The sequence below is a fragment of the Protomyctophum parallelum genome (assembly GCF_964188405.1).
Source record: "Protomyctophum parallelum genome assembly, chromosome: 23".
NCBI lineage: Eukaryota > Metazoa > Chordata > Actinopteri > Myctophiformes > Myctophidae > Protomyctophum > Protomyctophum parallelum.
Genome location: NC_139715.1, coordinates 34,560,296 through 34,585,043, shown reverse-complemented (window position 1 = coordinate 34,585,043; position 24,748 = coordinate 34,560,296). Strand labels below are relative to the sequence as shown.

The 24,748-nt window shown below is 47.8% G+C and overlaps 1 protein-coding gene across 1 annotated transcript; it reads left to right on the top strand.

The window, feature by feature from the left end:
- Positions 1 to 1,195: 1,195 nt before the first annotated feature.
- Positions 1,196 to 24,541, top strand: hsf2bp (heat shock transcription factor 2 binding protein; the record flags this gene model as incomplete). Its single annotated transcript, XM_083758518.1, has 8 exons — positions 1,196 to 1,255; positions 5,324 to 5,629; positions 7,731 to 7,880; positions 8,784 to 8,934; positions 13,445 to 13,562; positions 16,665 to 16,768; positions 22,908 to 23,116; positions 24,500 to 24,541. 8 exons carry the CDS (start codon positions 1,196 to 1,198, stop codon positions 24,539 to 24,541), a joined length of 1,140 nt encoding a protein of 379 aa, XP_083614644.1.
- Between the last annotated feature and the right edge of the window lie 207 nt (positions 24,542 to 24,748).

Sequence of the window (24,748 nt, the reverse complement as noted above, 5' to 3'; positions counted from 1 at the left end):
ACTCAATGGCTCTGGTCTCAACCATTACTCAATGGCTCTGGTCTCAGCTATTACTCAATGGCTCTGGTCTCAACCATTACTCAATGGCTCTGGTCTCAGCCATTACTCAATGGCTCTGGTCTCAGCCATTACTCAATGGCTCTGGTCTCAACCATTACTCAATGGCTCTGGTCTCAACCATTACTCAATGGCTCTGGTCTCAACCATTACTCAATGGCTCTGGTCTCAACCATTACTCAATGGCTCTGGTCTCAGCCATTACTCAATGGCTCTGGTCTCAGCCACTACTCAATGGCTCTGGTCTCAGCCATTACTCAATGGCTCTGGTCTCAGCCATTACTCAATGGCTCTGGTCTCAACCATTACTCAATGGCTCTGGTCTCAGCCACCGCAGTAGATATTTTGACATTCCGTTTTTTTTTTGCCACTACTGTTGGAGTAGCCATTAAACTAGTAAACTACACAGCTTCATCTCTACTGTTGGAGCAGCCATTAAACTACACAGGTTCATCTCTGCTGTTGGAGCAGCCATTAAACTACACAGGTTCATCTCTGCTGTTGGAGCAGCCATAAACTACACAGGTTCATCTCTACTGTTGGAGCAGCCATTAAACTACACAGGTTCATCTCTGCTGTTGGAGCAGCCCATTAAACTACACAGGTTCATCTCTACTGTTGGAGCAGCCATTAAACTACACAGGTTCATCTCTGCTGTTGGAGCAGCCATTAAACTACACAGGTTTAAACCTGTGTAGTTTAATGTTTAACCTGTGTATCATAAACTACACGGGTTCATTCATCCAGATGTTCTGGGCATCTTTGTAACGTTAGTTACAGTACAGGTAAGCAGGTAACGTTTGAAGCAGACTGTTACATCAGTAACTTTTTTGATGTTGGGGCACTCATTTCGGCAGGTCACGGGGAAATTGGTGACCAGCCGAAATATGTGCCAACAATGGTGTAGATAATCATAAAACGTCAGTGACCGTTTGTTTATTAGCAGAGTTGAACTATAGCTAGCTGTGTGTATTCCACACCCCCCCCCCCTCCCCATGGTATTACTATTCAGGCATCCTAAAGACCTCCATGTAAACTTAAGTGAAGTCCACATAATATTACGGTCACACATTTCGGCAGGTCACCATTGCCACCGTAACACCCGTGGCTGCAGGTGAAGAAGTTTTAAGTCAACAGCATGGCCGCCGCCGCTCCACAACAACAACACTCCACCTCAGACTGTAGTCCCGAAGGAAAGGTAAACAACACATGCTATTATGATGAATTGGAAGTGGAAGACCCTGATGGAAACAAGTCTTTTTCTGGTTTTATATCCTCGTAGCAGTTTGTGTTGACCTGTTGCACTTTCACTGAACTGAACCCATTCTGTGAATAACGTGTTCAATCAATGATTCCATTGATTAGACCAATGGTTTATTTCAGCCCTTTTCACATTAAATGATAACATGATGTTGGTACCATTAGGAGAGATAACATGGTGTTGGTACCACTAGGAGAGATAACATGGTGTTGGTACCATTAGGAGAGATAACATGATGTTGGTACCATTAGGAGAGATAACATGGTGTTGGTACCATTAGGAGAGATAAAATGATGTTGGTACCATTAGGAGAGATAAACATGGTGTTGGTACCATTAGGAGAGATAACATGGTGTTGGTACCATTAGGAGAGATAACATGATGTTGGTACCATTAGGAGAGATAACATGATGTTGGTACCATTAGGAGAGATAACATGATGTTGGTACCATTAGGAGAGATAACATGATGTTGGTACCATTAGGAGAGATAACATGATGTTGGTACCATTAGGAGAGATAACATGGTGTTGGTACCATTAGGAGAGATAACATGATGTTGGTACCATTAGGAGAGATAACATGATGTTGGTACCATTAGGAGAGATAACATGGTGTTGGTACCATTAGGAGAGATAAACATGGTGTTGGTACCATTAGGAGAGATAACATGGTGTTGGTACCATTAGGAGAGATAACATGATGTTGGTACCATTAGGAGAGATAACATGATGTTGGTACCATTAGGAGAGATAACATGATGTTGGTACCATTAGGAGAGATAACATGATGTTGGTACCATTAGGAGAGATAAGATGATGTTGGTACCATTAGGAGAGATAACATGATGTTGGTACCATTAGGAGAGATAACATGATGTTGGTACCATTAGGAGAGATAACATGGTGTTGGTAACATTAGGAGAGATAACATGGTGTTGGTACCATTAGGAGAGATAACATGATCTTGGTACCATTAGGAGAGATAACATGATGTTGGTACCATTAGGAGAGATAACATGGTGTTGGTACCATTAGGAGAGATAACATGGTGTTGGTACCATTAGGAGAGATAACATGGTGTTGGTACCATTAGGAGAGATAACATGATGTTGGTACCATTAGGAGAGATAACATGATGTTGGTACCATTAGGAGAGATAACACGATGTTGGTACCATTAGGAGAGATAACATGATGTTGGTACCATTAGGAGAGATAACATGGTGTTGGTACCATTAGGAGAGATAAAATGATGTTGGTACCATTAGGAGAGATAAACATGGTGTTGGTACCATTAGGATAGATAACATGGTGTTGGTACCATTAGGAGAGATAACATGATGTTGGTACCATTAGGAGAGATAACATGATGTTGGTACCATTAGGAGAGATAACATGATGTTGGTACCATTAGGAGAGATAACATGATGTTGGTACCATTAGGAGAGATAACATGATGTTGGTACCATTAGGAGAGATAACATGGTGTTGGTACCATTAGGAGAGATAACATGATGTTGGTACCATTAGGAGAGATAACATGATGTTGGTACCATTAGGAGAGATAACATGGTGTTGGTACCATTAGGAGAGATAAACATGGTGTTGGTACCATTAGGAGAGATAACATGGTGTTGGTACCATTAGGAGAGATAACATGATGTTGGTACCATTAGGAGAGATAACATGATGTTGGTACCATTAGGAGAGATAACATGATGTTGGTACCATTAGGAGAGATAACATGATGTTGGTACCATTAGGAGAGATAAGATGATGTTGGTACCATTAGGAGAGATAACATGATGTTGGTACCATTAGGAGAGATAACATGATGTTGGTACCATTAGGAGAGATAACATGATGTTGGTACCATTAGGAGAGATAACATGATGTTGGTACCATTAGGAGAGATAACATGGTGTTGGTACCATTAGGAGAGATAACATGATGTTGGTACCATTAGGAGAGATAACATGATGTTGGTACCATTAGGAGAGATAACATGGTGTTGGTACCATTAGGAGAGATAACATGATCTTGGTACCATTAGGAGAGATAACATGATGTTGGTACCATTAGGAGAGATAACATGGTGTTGGTACCATTAGGAGAGATAACATGGTGTTGGTACCATTAGGAGAGATAACATGGTGTTGGTACCATTAGGAGAGATAACATGATGTTGGTACCATTAGGAGAGATAACATGATGTTGGTACCATTAGGAGAGATAACATGATGTTGGTACCATTAGGAGAGATAACAATTAGGAGAGATAACACGATGTTGGTACCATTAGGAGAGATAACATGATGTTGGTACCATTAGGAGAGATAACATGGTGTTGGTACCATTAGGAGAGATAAAATGATGTTGGTACCATTAGGAGAGATAAACATGGTGTTGGTACCATTAGGAGAGATAACATGGTGTTGGTACCATTAGGAGAGATAACATGATGTTGGTACCATTAGGAGAGATAACATGATGTTGGTACCATTAGGAGAGATAACATGATGTTGGTACCATTAGGAGAGATAACATGATGTTGGTACCATTAGGAGAGATAACATGATGTTGGTACCATTAGGAGAGATAACATGGTGTTGGTACCATTAGGAGAGATAACATGATGTTGGTACCATTAGGAGAGATAACATGATGTTGGTACCATTAGGAGAGATAACATGGTGTTGGTACCATTAGGAGAGATAAACATGGTGTTGGTACCATTAGGAGAGATAACATGGTGTTGGTACCATTAGGAGAGATAACATGATGTTGGTACCATTAGGAGAGATAACATGATGTTGGTACCATTAGGAGAGATAACATGATGTTGGTACCATTAGGAGAGATAACATGATGTTGGTACCATTAGGAGAGATAAGATGATGTTGGTACCATTAGGAGAGATAACATGATGTTGGTACCATTAGGAGAGATAACATGATGTTGGTACCATTAGGAGAGATAACATGGTGTTGGTAACATTAGGAGAGATAACATGGTGTTGGTACCATTAGGAGAGATAACATGATCTTGGTACCATTAGGAGAGATAACATGATGTTGGTACCATTAGGAGAGATAACATGGTGTTGGTACCATTAGGAGAGATAACATGGTGTTGGTACCATTAGGAGAGATAACATGGTGTTGGTACCATTAGGAGAGATAACATGATGTTGGTACCATTAGGAGAGATAACATGATGTTGGTACCATTAGGAGAGATAACATGATGTTGGTACCATTAGGAGAGATAACACGATGTTGGTACCATTAGGAGAGATAACACGATGTTGGTACCATTAGGAGAGATAACATGGTGTTGGTACCATTAGGAGAGATAACACGATGTTGGTACCATTAGGAGAGATAACATGATGTTGGTACCATTAGGAGAGATAACATGATGTTGGTACCATTAGGAGAGATAACATGGTGTTGGTACCATTAGGAGAGATAACATGGTGTTGGTACCATTAGGAGAGATAACATGGTGTTGGTACCATTAGGAGAGATAACATGATGTTGGTACCATTAGGAGAGATAACATGATGTTGGTACCATTAGGAGAGATAACACGATGTTGGTACCATTAGGAGAGATAACATGATGTTGGTACCATTAGGAGAGATAACATGGTGTTGGTAACATTAGGGGAAAAAATATATATATATTCCAAATTGTTCACATTTCTTTTAAGATAATTTTTTTCTTTCATGAAAAGTACTCATTACGCAGAATGTCCCTTTAACAAGTTTCAAATGTATACACATCGTTTGAAAATATCAGATCTACAAGTAGGGATGTCCCGATAACGTCTCCGATCCGATTCATGTGATTTTGAATTGGGGGGGGGGGGGGGGGGGGTTCCAGTCTTCTCCATGTATGGTTATCCAGGGTTAGATGAGCTCCCAGTGTCAGTCCTGAATGGGTTTAGACACTGGATCCTGTGCTAGTTTAGTGATCGTAGGATGTGTTTTTTTTGTGTTTCAGGATGGAAGCCAGGGCGATTTTGTCTTGGTGAGGAAACGAGACTTGGAGAGGTTAAGGTCGGAGGTCATGCAGCTCCGTGACTCTCTGCCCAGACTGGTTCACGCCACTAAGAAAAGTACGACGAGTACGAAACGCGAGTGTCTTCACCTGAGCTCCAGACTGGAGACGATGCAGAGCGAGTGTCAACGGGAGTGTCTTCACCTGAGCTCCAGACTGGAGACCATGCAGAGCGAGTGTCAACGGGAGTGTCTTCACCTGAGCTCCAGACTGGAGACCATGCAGAGCGAGTGTCAGAAAGAACGAGAGGTGAGTAAGGGCCGATTCATACGCCTAGTTAGAGGCATCTGGTTAGGACGCCTCTCGGGCGTCTCCCTAGGGAGGTCCTCGAGGCATCTGGTTAGGATGCCTCTCGGGGGTCTCCCTAGGGAGGTCCTCGATGCATCTGGTTAGGATGCCTCTCGGGCGTCTCCCTAGGGAGGTCCTCGAGGCATCTGGTTAGGACGCCTTTCGCTGGTTCTCATGTTGTGTTGTAATGGTTTCAGGGAGAAGCTGGTTCTCATGTTGTGTTGTACTGGTTTCAGGGAGAAGCTGGTTCTCATGTTGTGTTGTACTGGTTTCAGGGAGAAGCTGGTTCTCATGTTGTGTTGTACTGGTTTCAGGGAGAAGCTGGTTCTCATGTTGTGTTGTACTGGTTTCAGGGAGAAGCTGGTTCTCATGTTGTGTTGTACTGGTTTCAGGGTGAAGCTGGTTCTCATGTTGTGTTGTACTGGTTTCAGGAGAAGCTGGTTCTCATGTTGTGTTGTACTGGTTTCAGGGGAGAAGCTGGTTCTCATGTTGTGTTGTACTGGTTTCAGGGAGAAGCTGGTTCTCATGTTGTGTTGTACTGGTTTCAGGGAGAAGCTGGTTCTCATGTTGTGTTGTACTGGTTTCAGGGAGAAGCTGGTTCTCATCATGTTGTGTTGTACTGGTTTCAGGGAGAAGCTGGTTCTCATGTTGTGTTGTACTGGTTTCAGGGTGAATCTGGTTCTCATCATGTTGTGTTGTACTGGTTTCAGGAGAAGCTGGTTCTCATGTTGTGTTGTACTGGTTTCAGGGAGAAGCTGGTTCTCATCATGTTGTGTTGTACTGGTTTCAGGGGAAGCTGGTTCTCATGTTGTGTTGTACTGGTTTTAGGGAGAAGCTGGTTCTCATCATGTTGTGTTGTACTGGTTTCAGGGAGAAGCTGGTTCTCATCATGTTGTGTTGTACTGGTTTCAGGGAGAAGCTGGTTCTCATCATGTTGTGTTGTACTGGTTTCAGGGGAGAAGCTGGTTCTCATGTTGTGTTGTACTGGTTTCAGGGAGAAGCTGGTTCTCATGTTGTGTTGTACTGGTTTCAGGGAGAAGCTGGTTCTCATCATGTTGTGTTGTACTGGTTTCAGGGGAAGCTGGTTCTCATCATGTTGTGTTGTACTGGTTTCAGGGAGAAGCTGGTTCTCATGTTGTGTTGTACTGGTTTCAGGGAGAAGCTGGTTCTCATCATGTTGTGTTGTACTGGTTTCAGGGAGAAGCTGGTTCTCATGTTGTGTTGTACTGGTTTCAGGGAGAAGCTGGTTCTCATGTTGTGTTGTACTGGTTTCAGGGGAAGCTGGTTCTCATGTTGTGTTGTACTGGTTTCAGGGAGAAGCTGGTTCTCATGTTGTGTTGTACTGGTTTCAGGGAGAAGCTGGTTCTCATGTTGTGTTGTACTGGTTTCAGGGAGAAGCTGGTTCTCATGTTGTGTTGTACTGGTTTCAGGAGAAGCTGGTTCTCATGTTGTGTTGTACTGGTTTCAGGGAGAAGCTGGTTCTCATCATGTTGTGTTGTACTGGTTTCAGGGAGAAGCTGGTTCTCATGTTGTGTTGTACTGGTTTCAGGGGAAGCTGGTTCTCATGTTGTGTTGTACTGGTTTCAGGGTGAAGCTGGTTCTCATGTTGTGTTGTACTGGTTTCAGGGAGAAGCTGGTTCTCATGTTGTGTTGTACTGGTTTCAGGGAGAAGCTGGTTCTCATCATGTTGTGTTGTACTGGTTTCAGGGAGAAGCTGGTTCTCATGTTGTGTTGTACTGGTTTCAGGGAGAAGCTGGTTCTCATGTTGTGTTGTACTGGTTTCAGGGAGAAGCTGGTTCTCATCATGTTGTGTTGTACTGGTTTCAGGGGAGAAGCTGGTTCTCATGTTGTGTTGTACTGGTTTCAGGGAGAAGCTGGTTCTCATGTTGTGTTGTACTGGTTTCAGGGAGAAGCTGGTTCTCATCATGTTGTGTTGTACTGGTTTCAGGGGAAGCTGGTTCTCATGTTGTGTTGTACTGGTTTCAGGGGAAGCTGGTTCTCATGTTGTGTTGTACTGGTTTCAGGGGAAGCTGGTTCTCATGTTGTGTTGTACTGGTTTCAGGGGAAGCTGGTTCTCAGGGACCAGCTCTGGGAGAGCAGAGAGCAGCTCCAGCAGCAGGCTGAGTTCTGTGTGGGTCTGGGGGCCTCCACCGTCACCCTGCTGTGGAGCGTGTCGGGGAAGGAGGAGGCCGTGGCGGACATCCTGAATGATGTGAGTATGGACCCTAACCATAACCTTAACACATTCTGACCTGAGATCAGATTCATACGAGGTTTCCGCGGGACACACACTGGTCTGATGAACCCATTCTGACCTGAGTTCGGATTCTAAAAATGTCAGTCGCTCTTCGATTTTTCAAAAATAGCAGACCTACAAGCTCGTTTCGCGCCACTCGGTGGCGCGATATGAGCTTGTAGATCTGCTATTTTTCAATAGCTAAAGCATAACATGATGCTGACACCAAAATGGGTGCCCGGTCAGAATGGGTTAAAGGAGAATTCCATACTAGAAGGCTTTCTTACCTTTCTTTGTAGTTGTTACGTCCCCACCAAAGAGGTCCAGGTGTTTTATTTTGTGCAAAAGCGCATTATTGGCTATTTCCCCTACCATAAACCCTCAATGAATTGCATTGAATTGCATTGAATTGAATGGGGCTATGGGGTGTTGTGCTAATTTGCTTATTTACATCGCTCAAAAATCAATTTTTTTTGTATATATCCTCTCTTCATATAATGTTATGTATCCCAAGCGGCACACTTTACTACTTATTTCGATGTAAATAAGCGAATTAGCACAAAAACCCAACCCCCATTGAGGGCTTATATTAGGGGAATTAGCCAATAATGCACTTTTGCACAAAATAACACCTGGACCTCTTTGATGGGGACGTAACAACTACAAAGAAAGGTAAGAATGCCTTCTAGCATGGAATTCTCCTTTAACCCTAACCCTGGCTGATGTGAGTATGAGCGTCACGTCAAGCTCGTAGCGCGGCACCGGAGCTTGTATATATCTGCTATTTTTCAACAGCTTAAAATATAACATACTGCTTTAAACAACCAAAAGGGGTTCCCGACCGTTAAAGGTAAACTGTGTGTTTTTGACATTTTTCAGGGTAAACTGCAGTCCTTCCTGAGCGTCGCGGGCCAGACTCTGGAGAGCTTCGTGGGGTCTCTGGACGAGGAGAAGAAGGCAGAGACGCATCATCAGGAGCACAACTCTCCTGAGCTGCAGTTTGTCCTGGCGGTGGCTGGGGTTATCGCCAGTAGGTGACACACACACACACACACACACACACACACACACACACACACACACACACACACACACACACACACTGCCCACACACTCCCCTGTCCCCTAGGGTAGGTACCCTCACATGTTCTCCCCGTGTCCCCTAGGGTAGGTACCCTCACATGTTCTCCCCCGTGTCCCCTAGGGTAGGTACCCTCACATGTTCTCCCCGTGTCCCCTAGGGTAGGTATACCCTCACATGTTCTCCCCATGTCCCCTAGGGTAGGTACCCTCACATGTTCTCCCCGTGTCCCCTAGGGTAGGTACCCTCACATGTTCTCCCCGTGTCCCCTAGGGTAGGTACCCTCACATGTTCTCCCTGTGTCCCCTAGGGTAGGTACCCCCACATGTTCTCCCCGTGTCCCCTAGGGTAGGTACCCTCACATGTTCTCCCCGTGTCCCCTAGGGTAGGTACCCCCACATGTTCTCCCTGTGTCCCCTAGGGTAGGTACCCTCACATGTTCTCCCCGTGTCCCCTAGGGTATAGGTACCCTCACATGTTCTCCCCGTGTCCCCTAGGGTAGGTACCCTCACATATTCTCCCTGTGTCCCCTAGGGTAGGTACCCCCACATGTTCTCCCCGTGTCCCCTAGGGTAGGTACCCTCACATGTTCTCCCCGTGTCCCCTAGGGTAGGTACCCTCACATGTTCTCCCCTTGTCCCCTAGGGTAGGTACCCTCACATGTTCTCCCCGTGTCCCCTAGGGTAGGTACCCTCACATGTTCTCCCCGTGTCCCCTAGGGTAGGTACCCTCACATGTTCTCCCCCTGTCCCCTAGGGTAGGTACCCCCACATGTTCTCCCTGTGTCCCCTAGGGTAGGTACCCTCACATGTTCTCCCCGTGTCCCCTAGGGTAGGTACCCTCACATGTTCTCCCCGTGTCCCCTAGGGTAGGTACCCTCACATGTTCTCCCTGTGTCCCCTAGGGTAGGTACCCCCACATGTTCTCCCCGTGTCCCCTAGGGTAGGTACCCTCACATGTTCTCCCCCTGTCCCCTAGGGTAGGTACCCTCACATGTTCTCCCCGTGTCCCCTAGGGTAGGTACCCTCACATGTTCTCCCTGTGTCCCCTAGGGTAGGTACCCCCACATGTTCTCCCCGTGTCCCCTAGGGTAGGTACCCTCACATGTTCTCCCCCTGTCCCCTAGGGTAGGTACCCTCACATGTTCTCCCCCTGTCCCCTAGGGTAGGTACCCTCACATGTTCTCCCCGTGTCCCCTAGGGTAGGTACCCTCACATGTTCTCCCCGTGTCCCCTAGGGTAGGTACCCTCACATGTTCTCCCCGTGTCCCCTAGGGTAGGTACCCTCACATGTTCTCCCCGTGTCCCCTAGGGTAGGTACCCTCACATGTTCTCCCCGTGTCCCCTAGGGTAGGTACCCTCACATGTTCTCCCCGTGTCCCCTAGGGTAGGTACCCTCACATGTTCTCCCCGTGTCCCCTAGGGTAGGTACCCCCACATGTTCTCCCCGTGTCCCCTAGGGTAGGTACCCTCACATGTTCTCCCCCTGTCCCCTAGGGTAGGTACCCTCACATGTTCTCCCCGTGTCCCCTAGGGTAGGTACCCCCACATGTTCTCCCCGTGTCCCCTATAGGGTAGATACCCTCACATGTTCTCCCCGTGTCCCCTAGGGTAGGTACCCCCACATGTTCTCCCCGTGTCCCCTAGGGTAGGTACCCCCACATGTTCTCCCCGTGTCCCCTAGGGTAGGTACCCTCACATGTTCTCCCCGTGTCCCCTAGGGTAGGTACCCCCACATGTTCTCCCCGTGTCCCCTAGGGTAGGTACCCTCACATGTTCTCCCCGTGTCCCCTAGGGTAGGTACCCCCACATGTTCTCCCCGTGTCCCCTAGGGTAGGTACCCTCACATGTTCTCCCCGTGTCCCCTAGGGTAGGTACCCTCACATGTTCTCCCCGTGTCCCCTAGGGTAGGTACCCTCACATGTTCTCCCCGTGTCCCCTAGGGTAGGTACCCTCACATGTTCTCCCCGCGTCCCCTAGGGTAGGTACCCTCACATGTTCTCCCCGTGTCCCCCAGGGTAGGTACCCCCACATGTTCTCCCCGTGTCCCCTAGGGTAGGTACCCTCACATGTTCTCCCCGCGTCCCCTAGGGTAGGTACCCTCACATATTCTTCCCGTGTCCCCTAGGGTAGGTACCCTCACATGTTCTCCCCGCGTCCCCTAGGGTAGGTACCCTCACATATTCTTCCCGTGTCCCCTAGGGTAGGTACCCTCACATGTTCTCCCCGTGTCCCCTAGGGTAGGTACCCTCACATGTTCTCCCCGTGTCCCCTAGGGTAGGTACCCTCACATGTTCTCCCCGTGTCCCCTAGGGTAGGTACCCCCACATGTTCTCCCCGTGCCCCCTAGGGTAGGTACCCCCACATGTTCTCCCCGTGTCCCCTAGGGTAGGTACCCTCACATGTTCTCCCCGTGTCCCCTAGGGTAGGTACCCTCACATGTTCTCCCCGTGTCCCCTAGGGTAGGTACCCTCACATGTTCTCCCCGTGTCCCCTATGGTAGGTACCCTCACATGTTCTCCCCGTGTCCCCTAGGGTAGGTACCCTCACATGTTCTCCCCGTGTCCCCTAGGGTAGGTACCCTCACATGTTCTCCCCGTGCCCCCTAGGGTAGGTACCCTCACATGTTCTCCCCGTGTCCCCTAGGGTAGGTACCCTCACATGTTCTCCCCGTGTCCCCTAGGGTAGGTACCCTCACATGTTCTCCCCGTGCCCCCTAGGGTAGGTACCCTCACATGTTCTCCCCGTGCCCCCTAGGGTAGGTACCCTCACATGTTCTCCCCGTGTCCCCTAGGGTAGGTACCCTCACATGTTCTCCCCCAGGTGAAAAGAAGAAGCTTGGACTCCTCATGCATAGAAGGAAGCATGAGGCCAGTCCGCTCTGTTTGACCAGAATGGAACAGAGCCTTCATTAGCGTCATTAACACTGACTCTGTTTGACCAGAATGGAACAGAGCCTTCATTAGCATCATTAACACTGACTCTGTTATGACCAGAATGGAACAGAGCCTTCATTAGCATCATTAACACTGACTCTGTTTGACCAGAATGGAACAGAGCCTTCATTAGCATCATTAACACTGACTCTGTTGGACCAGAATGGAACAGAGCCTTCATTAGCATCATTAACACTGACTCTGTTTGACCAGAATGGAACAGAGCCTTCATTAGCGTCATTAACACTGACTCTGTTTGACCAGAATGGAACAGAGCCTTCATTAGCATCATTAACACTGACTCTGTTTGACCAGAATGGAACAGAGCCTTCATTAGCGTCATTAACACTGAGTCTGTTTGACCAGAATGGAACAGAGCCTTCATTAGCGTCATTAACACTGACTCTGTTTGACCAGAATGGAACAGAGCCTTCATTAGCGTCATTAACACTGACTCTGTTTGACCAGAATGGAACAGAGCCTTCATTAGCGTCATTAACACTGACTCTGTTATGACCAGAATGGAACAGAGCCTTCATTAGCATCATTAACACTGACTCTGTTATGACCAGAATGGAACAGAGCCTTCATTAGCATCATTAACACTGACTCTGTTTGACCAGAATGGAACAGAGCCTTCATTAGCGTCATTAACACTGACTCTGTTTGACCAGAATGGAACAGAGCCTTCATTAGCGTCATTAACACCGACTCTGTTTGACCAGAATGGAACAGAGCCTTCATTAGCGTCATTAACACTGACTCTGTTTGACCAGAATGGAACAGAGCCTTCATTAGCGTCATTAACACTGACTCTGTTATGACCAGAATGGAACAGAGCCTTCATTAGCATAATTAACACTGACTCTGTTATGACCAGAATGGAACAGAGCCTTCATTAGCATCATTAACACTGACTCTGTTTGACCAGAATGGAACAGAGCCTTCATTAGCGTCATTAACACTGACTCTGTTTGACCAGAATGGAACAGAGCCTTCATTAGCGTCATTGGTAACGAGGAATTAAAGTAAAGAGGCCTGATTTTATTTTCAAAATGGCTGCCGTGCATTCAGTAAAATTCATGTTGGTTTTTAAATGGTAAATGGTAAATGGTGCATTTATATAGCGCCTTTATCCAAGGCGCTTTACAGAGATTGTGCATTACATTCACCCATTCACACACACATTCATACACCGATGGCAGCGGAAACCATGCAAGGCACCAACTAGCACATCGGGAGCAATTAGGGGTTCAGTGTCTTGCTCAAGGACACTTCGACAGTAACTCTGGGGGAGCCCGGGTTCGAACTGGCAACCTTGCGGTTACCATCCAGGCACTCTACCCCTGAGCCACCGCTGCCGGTTTTTATAACTACACCTGTTTATAACTGTACACCTGTTTGCTTCCAAACTCGTCATGATGTATTTTTATTTGCCAGTGTCTCTGTGATTCAAACCATACTATTTACGGTAATAATAGCCCCCCCCCCCCCTTTCCCCCCCTCCCCCTTTTATCCAATCAGATATTGCGGCTGTGGCGTGTGGGCGGGATTACTTGTGCAGTGGCGCTCCAGTCCTTCTAGACACCCTGATGCAGCTTCTGATGACCATGAAGTCTGGAGTCTGTCCTCGTCTTAAAGTGTAAGATAAGATACATGACGTCTGGAGTCTGTCCTCGTCTTAAAGTGTAAGATAAGATACATGACGTCTGGAGTCTGTCCTCGTCTTAAAGTGTAAGATAAGATACATGACGTCTGGAGTCTGTCCCCGTCTTAAAGTGTAAGATAAGATACATGGGGCTGTATTTTGCGTGTCTTAAGTACCAGGTCTTATTACTTAACTTAAGACCTGGAGGCGTGATCAATGCCATTTGGCTATTCTGAGTGGCCAAAGAGCATTGACCACGCCTACAGGTCTCAAGTTAAGTAATAAGACCTGGTACTTAAGACACGCAAAATACAGCCCATGGAGTCTGGAGTCTGTCTTCGTCTTAAAGTGTAAGATAAGATGCCATAACTGTTTGTCCAGGTTGATGGTCATGTCTCTGTGCATGTGCATGTGTCCAGGTTGATGCGCTGTACATGTGTGTGACAAAAGCACATTATTAATGTCATTCTGCTTTATTTTCTGTGCATGTTATTTGTATACGTGTGATATGAATGCATGTGGGTTGGGAGAGTCTTATTCTTTTCCATGTGAAAGGTAACGGGTCTGGTACTATAGGGTGATTGACAGGTGTCAGTGACTGATTGATGCCACCACCCCAAGTTTACTAAGGGGAGGAAGTGACCCACGGGAGGGATCTCCCAAACAAACAGTGTGTAGGCCCACACGGAGGAGAAGAGGAGCTCCCAAACAAACAGTGTGTAGGCCCACACGGAGGGGAAGAGGAGCTCCCAAACAAACAGTGTGTAGGCCCACACGGAGGGGAAGAGGAGCTCCCAAACAAACAGTGTGTAGGCCCACACGGAGGAGAAGAGGAGCTCCCAAACAAACAGGGTGTAGGCCCACACGGAGGGGAAGAGGAGCTCCCAAACAAACAGTGTGTAGGCCCACACGGAGGGGAAGAGGAGCTCCCAAACAAACAGTGTGTAGGCCCACACGGAGGAGAAGAGGAGCTCCCAAACAAACAGTGTGTAGGCCCACACGGAGGGGAAGAGGAGCTCCCAAACAAACAGTGTGTAGGCCCACACGGAGGAGAAGAGGAGCTCCCAAACAAACAGTGTGTAGGCCCACACGGAGGGGAAGAGGAGCTCCGGGCGCCGGATAGCGTTCGAACCGTTATTAAAGTTTAAGCGCGTTTATCTGCAGCCGTGACAATTGAAGGACAGTCGTGCCCATCGGCTAAAGCATCGCACTTGGAGTTGCCGTCGGGGATCGGCGTTGGAAACAGGATTATATCTGCCGGCGGTTGGAGGCTAACAGAGCCGCTGTGACCGGTGAGATCATTCCAAAGTGTTCCTGGAGGATTGTCAATACTAAGGGGGTACCCTTAGAGTATATATGAAGTACAGTATATATATGAGTATATCATATATACTCTAAGGGGGTAACCCCGCGCGTTTCGTGCATTGCGTCGGATTAAACTACTGTAACTTTAGACTCTCGCGCGCGCGCGCCTCGTTGGAAGAGGAGGACGGACGCGGTCTTTATTATTCGTTTGATTCGAAGCGCAGTTGCGTTCCGCTGACTTTGGGACTGGTTTGGGGCGGGTGGGTTTGAATGTAATTATTGACTGTTGGTTTGAGTTTGTTTTCTTGTTTGTTTATTTCATTTAGTAGGGACAGAGACAGGGAGAGACGTCATTGTGAAGTGTACCGTGTACCTGTGATTACAACTTCCTATAAAGTGTTCAAAGTAGACCCCACGATCCTGCTGATTTATTGCTTACGCCAGGGCTCCACTGGGCGCGTTGCGTCTCCGTCGCGTCACGCGTGCGGCATGAGAACGTCAACGTCACGCTAGAGGTGCTCCACCGCAGGCTTTTGAAAACTGCGCGTCAGCAACATTATTTTATACATGACTGGACGCGTGCGTGCGTCAAAAAACGAACCGGGGCAATTTTTTAGTCACCGAACGCAGCACAACGCAACGAAACGCGGGCAGTGGAGCCACCCTCCATTGATTAAAAGGGCACATTCCCGACACTGACGGAGACGCGACGCAGACGCGCCGCAGACGCGCCCAGTGGAGCCCTGGCGTTAGTTAAAGGGACACTTCACCCTTTTTGCAAAAAATATATGTTAATGACATTTAGAAGCTTTAGAACACTTTCCTGGGGGTCTTTATGTGTAATAATATGTGGTTTTAGATATTTTAGATTGTAGCAGTGAGCCCAGTGTCTCTGATGTCATGGACACTGGGCTCACTTCCTTCCTGTGGTCTCAGTAAGACAGACCTCCCCCTATCCACAAGGAGGAGCAGTGCACCAAAGTATTATGGGAATTGTAGTCCAGGAAGGAAGTGAGCCCAGTGTCCATGACATCAGAGACACTGGGCTCACTGCTACAATCTAAAATATCTAAAACCACATTATTACACACATAAAGACCCCCGGGAAAGTGTTCTAAAGCTTCTAAACGTCATAAACATATATTTTTTTTGCAAAAAGGGTGAAGTGTCCCTTTAATAATTTGCCTTGCTGTGAAGAGGGCGATTGTTACATGTGTGTGTGTCCAGGTTGATGCTCTGTGCATGTGTGTGTGTCCAGGTTGATGCTCTGTGCATGTGTGTGTGTGTCCAGGTTGATGCTCTGTGCATGTGTGTGTGTCCAGGTTGATGCTCTGTGCATGTGTGTGTGTCCATGTTGATGCTCTGTGCATGTGTGTGTGTCCAGGTTGATGCTCTGTGCATGTGTGTGTGTGTCCAGGTTGATGCTCTGTGCATGTGTGTGTGTCCAGGTTGATGCTCTGTGCATGTGTGTGTGTGTCCAGGTTGATGCTCTGTGCATGTGTGTGTGTCCAGGTTGATGCTCTGTGCATGTGTGTGTGTCCAGGTTGATGCTCTGTGCATGTGTGTGTGTCCAGGTTGATGCTCTGTGCATGTGTGTGTGTCCAGGTTGATGCTCTGTGCATGTGTGTGTGTCCAGGTTGATGCTCTGTGCATGTGTGTGTGTCCAGGTTGATGCTCTGTGCATGTGTGTGTGTCCAGGTTGATGCTCTGTGCATGTGTGTGTGTCCAGGTTGATGCTCTGTACATGTGTGTGTGTCCAGGTTGATGCTCTGTGCATGTGTGTGTGTCCAGGTTGATGGTCATGGCTCTGTACAACGTCAGCATCAGCGTTAAGGGTCTCAAGTACATCAGCGAGAGTCCAGGAATTCTGGACCTGATCTGGACCCTGTTGGAAGGTCAGTATTACGTTGTCATAGCAACATGCCTACCTGTGGGGAGGTCAGTACCGCGTTGTCATAGCAACATACCTACCTGTGGGGAGGTCAGTACCGCGTTGTCATAGCAACATGCCTACCTGTGGGGAGGTCAGTACCACGTTGTCATAGCAACATACCTACCTGTGGGGAGGTCAGTACCACGTTGTCATAGCAACATGCCTACCTGTGGGGAGGTCAGTACCGCGTTGTCATAGCAACATGCCTACCTGTGGGGAGGTCAGTACCACGTTGTCATAGCAACATACCTACCTGTGGGGAGGTCAGTACCACGTTGTCATAGTAACATACCTACCTGTGGGGAGGTCAGTACCACGTTGTCATAGCAACATGCCTACCTGTGGGGAGGTCAGTGACACGTTGTCATAGCAACATGCCTACCTGTGGGGAGGTCAGTGACACGTTGTCATAGCAACATGCCTACCTGTGGGGAGGTCAGTGACACGTTGTCATAGCAACATGCCTACCTGTGGGGAGGTCAGTACCACATTGTCATAGCAACATACCTACCTGTGGGGAGGTCAGTACCACGTTGTCATAGCAACATACCTACCTGTGGGGAGGTCAGTGACATGTTGTCATAGCAACATGCCTACCTGTGGGGAGGTCAGTACCGCGTTGTCATAGCAACATGCCTACCTGTGGGGAGGTCAGTACCACGTTGTCATAGCAACATGCCTACCTGTGGGGAGGTCAGTACCACGTTGTCATAGCAACATACCTACCTGTGGGGAGGTCAGTGACATGTTGTCATAGCAACATGCCTACCTGTGGGGAGGTCAGTACCGCGTTGTCATAGCAACATACCTACCTGTGGGGAGGTCAGTACCACGTTGTCATAGCAACATACCTACCTGTGGGGAGGTCAGTACCACGTTGTCATAGCAACATACCTACCTGTGGGGAGGTCAGTACCACGTTGTCATAGCAACATGCCTACCTGTGGGGAGGTCAGTACCACGTTGTCATAGCAACATACCTACCTGTGGGGAGGTCAGTACCACGTTGTCATAGCAACATGCCTACCTGTGGGGAGGTCAGTACCACGTTGTCATAGCAACATACCTACCTGTGGGGAGGTCAGTACCACGTTGTCATAGCAACATGCCTACCTGTGGGGAGGTCAGTACCGCGTTGTCATAGCAACATACCTACCTGTGGGGAGGTCAGTACCACGTTGTCATAGCAACATGCCTACCTGTGGGGAGGTCAGTACCGCGTTGTCATAGCAACATGCCTACCTGTGGGGAGGTCAGTACCACGTTGTCATAGCAACATACCTACCTGTGGGGAGGTCAGTGACATGTTGTCATAGCAACATGCCTACCTGTGGGGAGGTCAGTACCACGTTGTCATAGCAACATACCTACCTGTGGGGAGGTCAGTGACATGTTGTCATAGCAACATACCTACCTGTGGGGAGGTCAGTATTACGTTGTCATAGCAACATACCTACCTGTGGGGAGGTCAGTACCACGTTGTCATAGCAACATACCTACCTGTGGGGAGGTCAGTGACATGTTGTCATAGCAACATACCTACCTGTGGGGAGGTCAGTACCACGTTGTCATAGCAACATACCTACCTGTGGGGAGGTCAGTACCACGTTGTCATAGCAACATGCCTACCTGTGGGGAGGTCAGTACCACGTTGTCATAGCAACATACCTACCTGTGGGGAGGTCAGTACCACGTTGTCATAGCAACATGCCTACCTGTGGGGAGGTCAGTACCACGTTGTCATAGCAACATGCCTACCTGTGGGGAGGTCAGTACCACGTTGTCATAGCAACATACCTACCTGTGGGGAGGTCAGTACCACGTTGTCATAGCAACATACCTACCTGTGGGGAGGTCAGTACCACGTTGTCATAGCAACATACCTACCTGTGGGGAGGTCAGTACCGCGTTGTCATAGCAACATACCTACCTGTGGGGAGGTCAGTGACATGTTGTCATAGCAACATACCTACCTGTGGGGAGGTCAGTACTGCGTTGTCATAGCAACATACCTACCTGTGGGGAGGTCAGTACCACGTTGTCATAGCAACATACCTACCTGTGGGGAGGTCAGTGACATGTTGTCATAGCAACATGCCTACCTGTGGGGAGGTCAGTACTGCGTTGTCATAGCAACATACCTACCTGTGGGGAGGTCAGTACCACGTTGTCATAGCAACATACCTACCTGTGGGGAGGTCAGTACCACGTTGTCATAGCAACATACCTACCTGTGGGGAGGTCAGTACCACGTTGTCATAGCAACATGCCTACCTGTGGGGAGGTCAGTACCACGTTGTCATAGCAACATACCTACCTGTGGGGAGGTCAGTACCACGTTGTCATAGCAACATGCCTACCTGTGGGGAGGTCAGTACCACGTTGTCATAGCAACATGCCTACCTGTGGGGAGGTCAGTACCACGTTGTCATAGCAACATACCTACCTGTGGGGAGGTCAGTACCACGTTGTCATAGCAACATACCTACCTGTGGGGAGGTCAGTGACATGTTGTCATAGCAACATACCTACCTGTGGGGAGGTCAGTACCACGTTGTCATAGTAACATACCTACCTGTGGGGAGGTCAGTACCACGTTGTCATAGCAACATACCTACCTGTGGGGAGGTCAGTGACATGTTGTCATAGCAACATACCTACCTGTGGGGAGGTCAGTACCGCGTTGTCATAGCAACATACCTACCTGTGGGGAGGTCAGTACCGCGTTGTCATAGCAACATACCTACCTTTGGGGAGGTCAGTGACATGTTGTCATAGCAACATACCTACCTGTGGGGAGGTCAGTACTGCGTTGTCATAGCAACATACCTACCTGTGGGGAGGTCAGTACCACGTTGTCATAGCAACATACCTACCTGTGGGGAGGTCAGTACCGCGTTGTCATAGCAACATACCTACCTGTGGGGAGGTCAGTACCACGTTGTCATAGCAACATGCCTACCTGTGGGGAGGTCAGTACCACGTTGTCATAGCAACATACCTACCTGTGGGGAGGTCAGTACCACGTTGTCATAGCAACATACCTACCTGTGGGGAGGTCAGTGACATGTTGTCATAGCAACATACCTACCTGTGGGGAGGTCAGTACCACGTTGTCATAGTAACATACCTACCTGTGGGGAGGTCAGTACCACGTTGTCATAGCAACATACCTACCTGTGGGGAGGTCAGTGACATGTTGTCATAGCAACATACCTACCTGTGGGGAGGTCAGTACCGCGTTGTCATAGCAACATACCTACCTGTGGGGAGGTCAGTACCGCGTTGTCATAGCAACATACCTACCTTTGGGGAGGTCAGTGACATGTTGTCATAGCAACATACCTACCTGTGGGGAGGTCAGTACTGCGTTGTCATAGCAACATACCTACCTGTGGGGAGGTCAGTACCACGTTGTCATAGCAACATACCTACCTGTGGGGAGGTCAGTACCGCGTTGTCATAGCAACATACCTACCTGTGGGGAGGTCAGTACCACGTTGTCATAGCAACATGCCTACCTGTGGGGAGGTCAGTACCACGTTGTCATAGCAACATACCTACCTGTGGGGAGGTCAGTGACATGTTGTCATAGTAACATACCTACCTTTGGGGAGGTCAGTGACATGTTGTCATAGTAACATACCTACCTTTGGGGAGGTCAGTGACACGTTGTCATATGTTGGGAAGAAGACAAGACTGAGCTTCTCTTCTTCCCAGCTAAGTCCTGCCCTATGTTATGTATAGACTGAGCTTCTCTTCTTCCCAGCTAAGTCCTGCCCTATGTTATGTATAGACTGAGCTTCTCTTCTTCCCAGCTAAGTCCTGCCCTATGCGGGAGCTAACTATCTCCGTAGACAACGCCCTGGTAACGTCTGTCCCAACAGCCAGGAATCTTGGTGTTGTCCTGGACAGTCAGCTCTCGTTCAAAGCCCACATCACAGCTGTCACTCCATCCTGTAGGTTCACACTCTATAACATACGACAAATTAGACCGTTCCTCACCCAGGAATCAGCCCAGCTCCTCATCCAGACAACAGTCTTGTCAAAACTCGACTATTGTAACTCCCTCCTTACTGGCCTACCAGCATGTGCACTTAAGCCTCTCCAGCTGATCCAAAATGCAGCAGCTCGCTTGGTCTTCAACCAGCCAAAATTCTCACATGTCTCCCCCCTGCTCCGCTCCCTCCACTGGCTCCCGGTCGCTGCCCGCACAGAATACAAAACTCTGATGCTGGCATTCAAGGCAACCAAAGGTATGGCTCCCCCATATCTTGCAAGTATGATCGAACCCTACAAACCCTCCCGCGCACTCAGATCAGCCAACGCAGGGAAGCTGGAAGTACCCTCACTAAAAACGCCGGGACAACGCTCCACACGTCCCAAACTCTTCTCCCTTCTGGCTCCAAAACTGTGGAATGCACTTCCCATTGCAGTCAGAACTGCAGCATCACTCCCAATCCTCCGCCGTAGTCTAAAAACCCACCTTTTCAGACTCCATCATGGCCCATAGCACTTACCCTAACCCCCTTAGATAGCATTTCTGTAGACTTAGAAAGCATTTGATACAGACTTATAGCATGTTATGTAGACAGCACTATAATTGCATTGTATGTAGTCATAGCACGTCATAGTACATATGTATAGCATAGTATAGTACATATGTATAGTTTCATTATATAGATATTCCACTGTTACTTTCTTAGCTTACGCATGTTTCATGATAAATGTTTTTATGTGATGTATTCCCATGCTTTTTGTTCTTGCTTAATGTAAGTCGATCTGGATTAACCCATTCTGACCGGGCACCCATTTTGGTGTCGGCATCATGTTATGCTTTAGCTATTGAAAAATAGCAGATCTACAAGCTCATATCGCGCCACCGAGTGGCGCGATACGAGCTTGTAGGTCTGCTATTTTTTGAAAAAAATCGAAGAACGACTGACATTTTTAGAATCTGATCTCAGGTCAGAATGGGTTCATCAGACCAGTGTGTGTCCGGCGGAAACCTCGTGTGAATCTGATCTCAGGTCAGAATGGGTTAAGAGCGTCTGATAAATGCCTAAATTGTAACATACCTACCTGTGGGAAGGTCAGTGACACCATTATAACTGTACTGTATGTTTGATGCATCTTGTTGGTGTTTTTATGGGTTTTAAAATGAGACTGGATCTCAACAAACCCTTCAATAACAATCTGAACATTTTGTTTGAACTTGTGAATCAATACCGCCCCCATGTGGCGGAGTCACGTTAACCCATTTTGACCTGAGATCAGATTCTAAAAATGTTCTTCTACATCCTGACAGTTTTCTGAAAAAGCCTATGTTTCTATGTCAGTCGTTCTTCGATTTTTCAAAAGTAGCAGACCTACAAGCTCATCTCTCTCTCTAGACAGTAACCTGGTGTCTCTCTCTCTCTCTCTCTCTCTCTCTCTCTCTCTCTCTCTCTCTCTCTCTCTCTCTCTCTCTCTCTCTCTCTCCTCTCCTCTCTCTCTCGACAGTAACCTGGTGTCTCTCTCTCTCTAGACAGTAACCTGGTGTCTCTCTCTCTCTCTCTCTCTCTCTAGACAGTAACCTGGTGTCTCTCTCTCTCTAGACAGTAACCTGGTGTCTCTCTCTCTCTCTCTCTAGACAGTAACCTGGTGTCTCTCTCTCTCTAGACAGTAACCTGGTGTCTCTCTCTCTCTCTCTCTCAGACAGTAACCTGGTGTCTCTCTCTCTCTCTCAGACAGTAACCTGGTGTCTCTCTCTCTCTCTCTCTCTCTCTCTCTCTCTCTCTCTCTCTCTCTCTCTCTCTCTCTCTCTCTAGACAGTAACCTGGTGTCTCTCTCTCTCTAGACAGTAACCTGGTGTCTCTCTCTCTCTCTCAGACAGTAACCTGGTGTCTCTCTCTCTCTCTCTCAGACAGTAACCTGGTGTCTCTCTCTCTCTCTCTCTCTCTCTCTCTCTCTCAGACAGTAACCTGGTGTCTCTCTCTCTCTCTCTCTCTCTCTCTCTCTAGACAGTAACCTGGTGTCTCTCTCTCTCTCTCAGACAGTAACCTGGTGTCTCTCTCTCTCTCTCTCAGACAGTAACCTGGTGTCTCTCTCCCCTCCCCCAGAGAGCCAATGGGAGGTGTGTGTGAACGCGCTGCGTCTCCTGCAGTCTGTGCTGCTGGAGAAGGACGTGGTGTCCACGCTGGGCCCCCAGGCTCTGCTGGAGGCCCGGCGTGTGGAGCGTGTCAGAGAGCTGAGCCTCAGCCGCCAGCCCGCCCTGAAAGACAGAGCCCTGGAGACCCTGCACGACCTGCAGGCTCTGATGGAGACGCAGGTACGCACGCACGCACGCACACACACACGCATGCACGCACACACGCATGCACACACACGCATGCACGCACGCACACACACACACAGGCACACACGCACACACACACGTATGGGGCCCCAGCCCCCATGAGGAAGGAATTAGAACAATTTACAATTTAGGCATTTAGCAGACGCTCTTAATCCAGAGCGACTTACATTAAGCAAGAACAAAAAGCATGGGAATACATCACATAAAAACATTTATCATGAAACATGTGTAAGCTAAGAAAGTAACAGTGGAATATCTATATAATGAAACTATACATATAAACTATACATATATACTATACTATGCTATACATATGTACTATGGCGTGCTATGACTACATACAATGCAATTATAGTGCTGTCTACATAACATGCTATAAGTCTGTGTCAAATGCTATCTAAGTCTACAAAAATGCTATCTAAGTCTACACAAATGCTATCTAAGTCTACACAAATGCTATCTAAGTCTACACAAATGCTATCTAAGTCTACAGAAATGCTATTTAAGTCTACAGAAATGCTATCTAAGTCTACACAAATGCTATCTAAGTCTACACAAATGCTATCTAAGTCTACAGAAATGCTATCTAAGTCTACAGAAATGCTATCTAAGTCTACAGAAATGCTATATAAGTCTACAGAAATGCTATCTAAGTCTACAGAAATGCTATCTAAGTCTACAGAAATGCTATCTAAGGGGGTGGGGCAAGTAGAACCAGCAGTAGAATACAAGTTCAGAAACATCTTCCACAAACATGAATTATGGTCTCATCATGGTCCCGATTGATTGATTTTACATTTCCAGTCTGGAGATTTTATTTTTTGCTTTATTCCATGCACACACCTTAGAGTATATATGAATAGAGAAGGCACCCAGAGGAAACCCTGAGGCCAAATGGACATAGTGGCCGAATTAAGGTATTGCAGCTCGAGCCAGCGCTGCTCTGTTGACAATCATTGAAGCACGTTCATGTTTTTGAGGCCATGAACACGTGAACGAATGTTTCATATGTGAACGCAGCACAAACGGCACAATGATAGTCAACGACAGCGCGTTCATGTGTTTGAGGCAAATCCATCCCAGAATGCACTCTGTTCCTATACGCGGAAGGAGGAGTGAAATCGCCTCATGCGCTTTTGAGCAACTTAATGCAAAGTGGATGGGAGGAGAACTCGGGTGTCTTCTCTATTCATATATACTCTATGGCACACACACGCACATACACACGCACGCACGCACGCGCACAGACACACACCTCCATCCTCCCTGGATCTACAGGTCAGTAAAAAGTTGAACACAGAGAAACCCTGCTGTGGAACTCAGTCCAACATGGTTCTGTCTCCATCCCATCCCCAGGAGGATCCATGGGTCCCCCTGAACCCCGGCTGGACCCCCTGAGCCCCCGGCTCGACCCCCTGACCCCTGGCTCGACCCCCTGACCCCTGGCTTGACCCCCTGACCTTACGACCTTAGAGTATATATGAATAGAGACGGCACCCAGAGGAAGGAAACCCTGAGGCCAAATGGACATAGTGGCCGAATTCGGTATTGCAGCGCTGGGCGCCCAAACACATGAACGCGCTTGCATGGTCCGTTGACTTATCA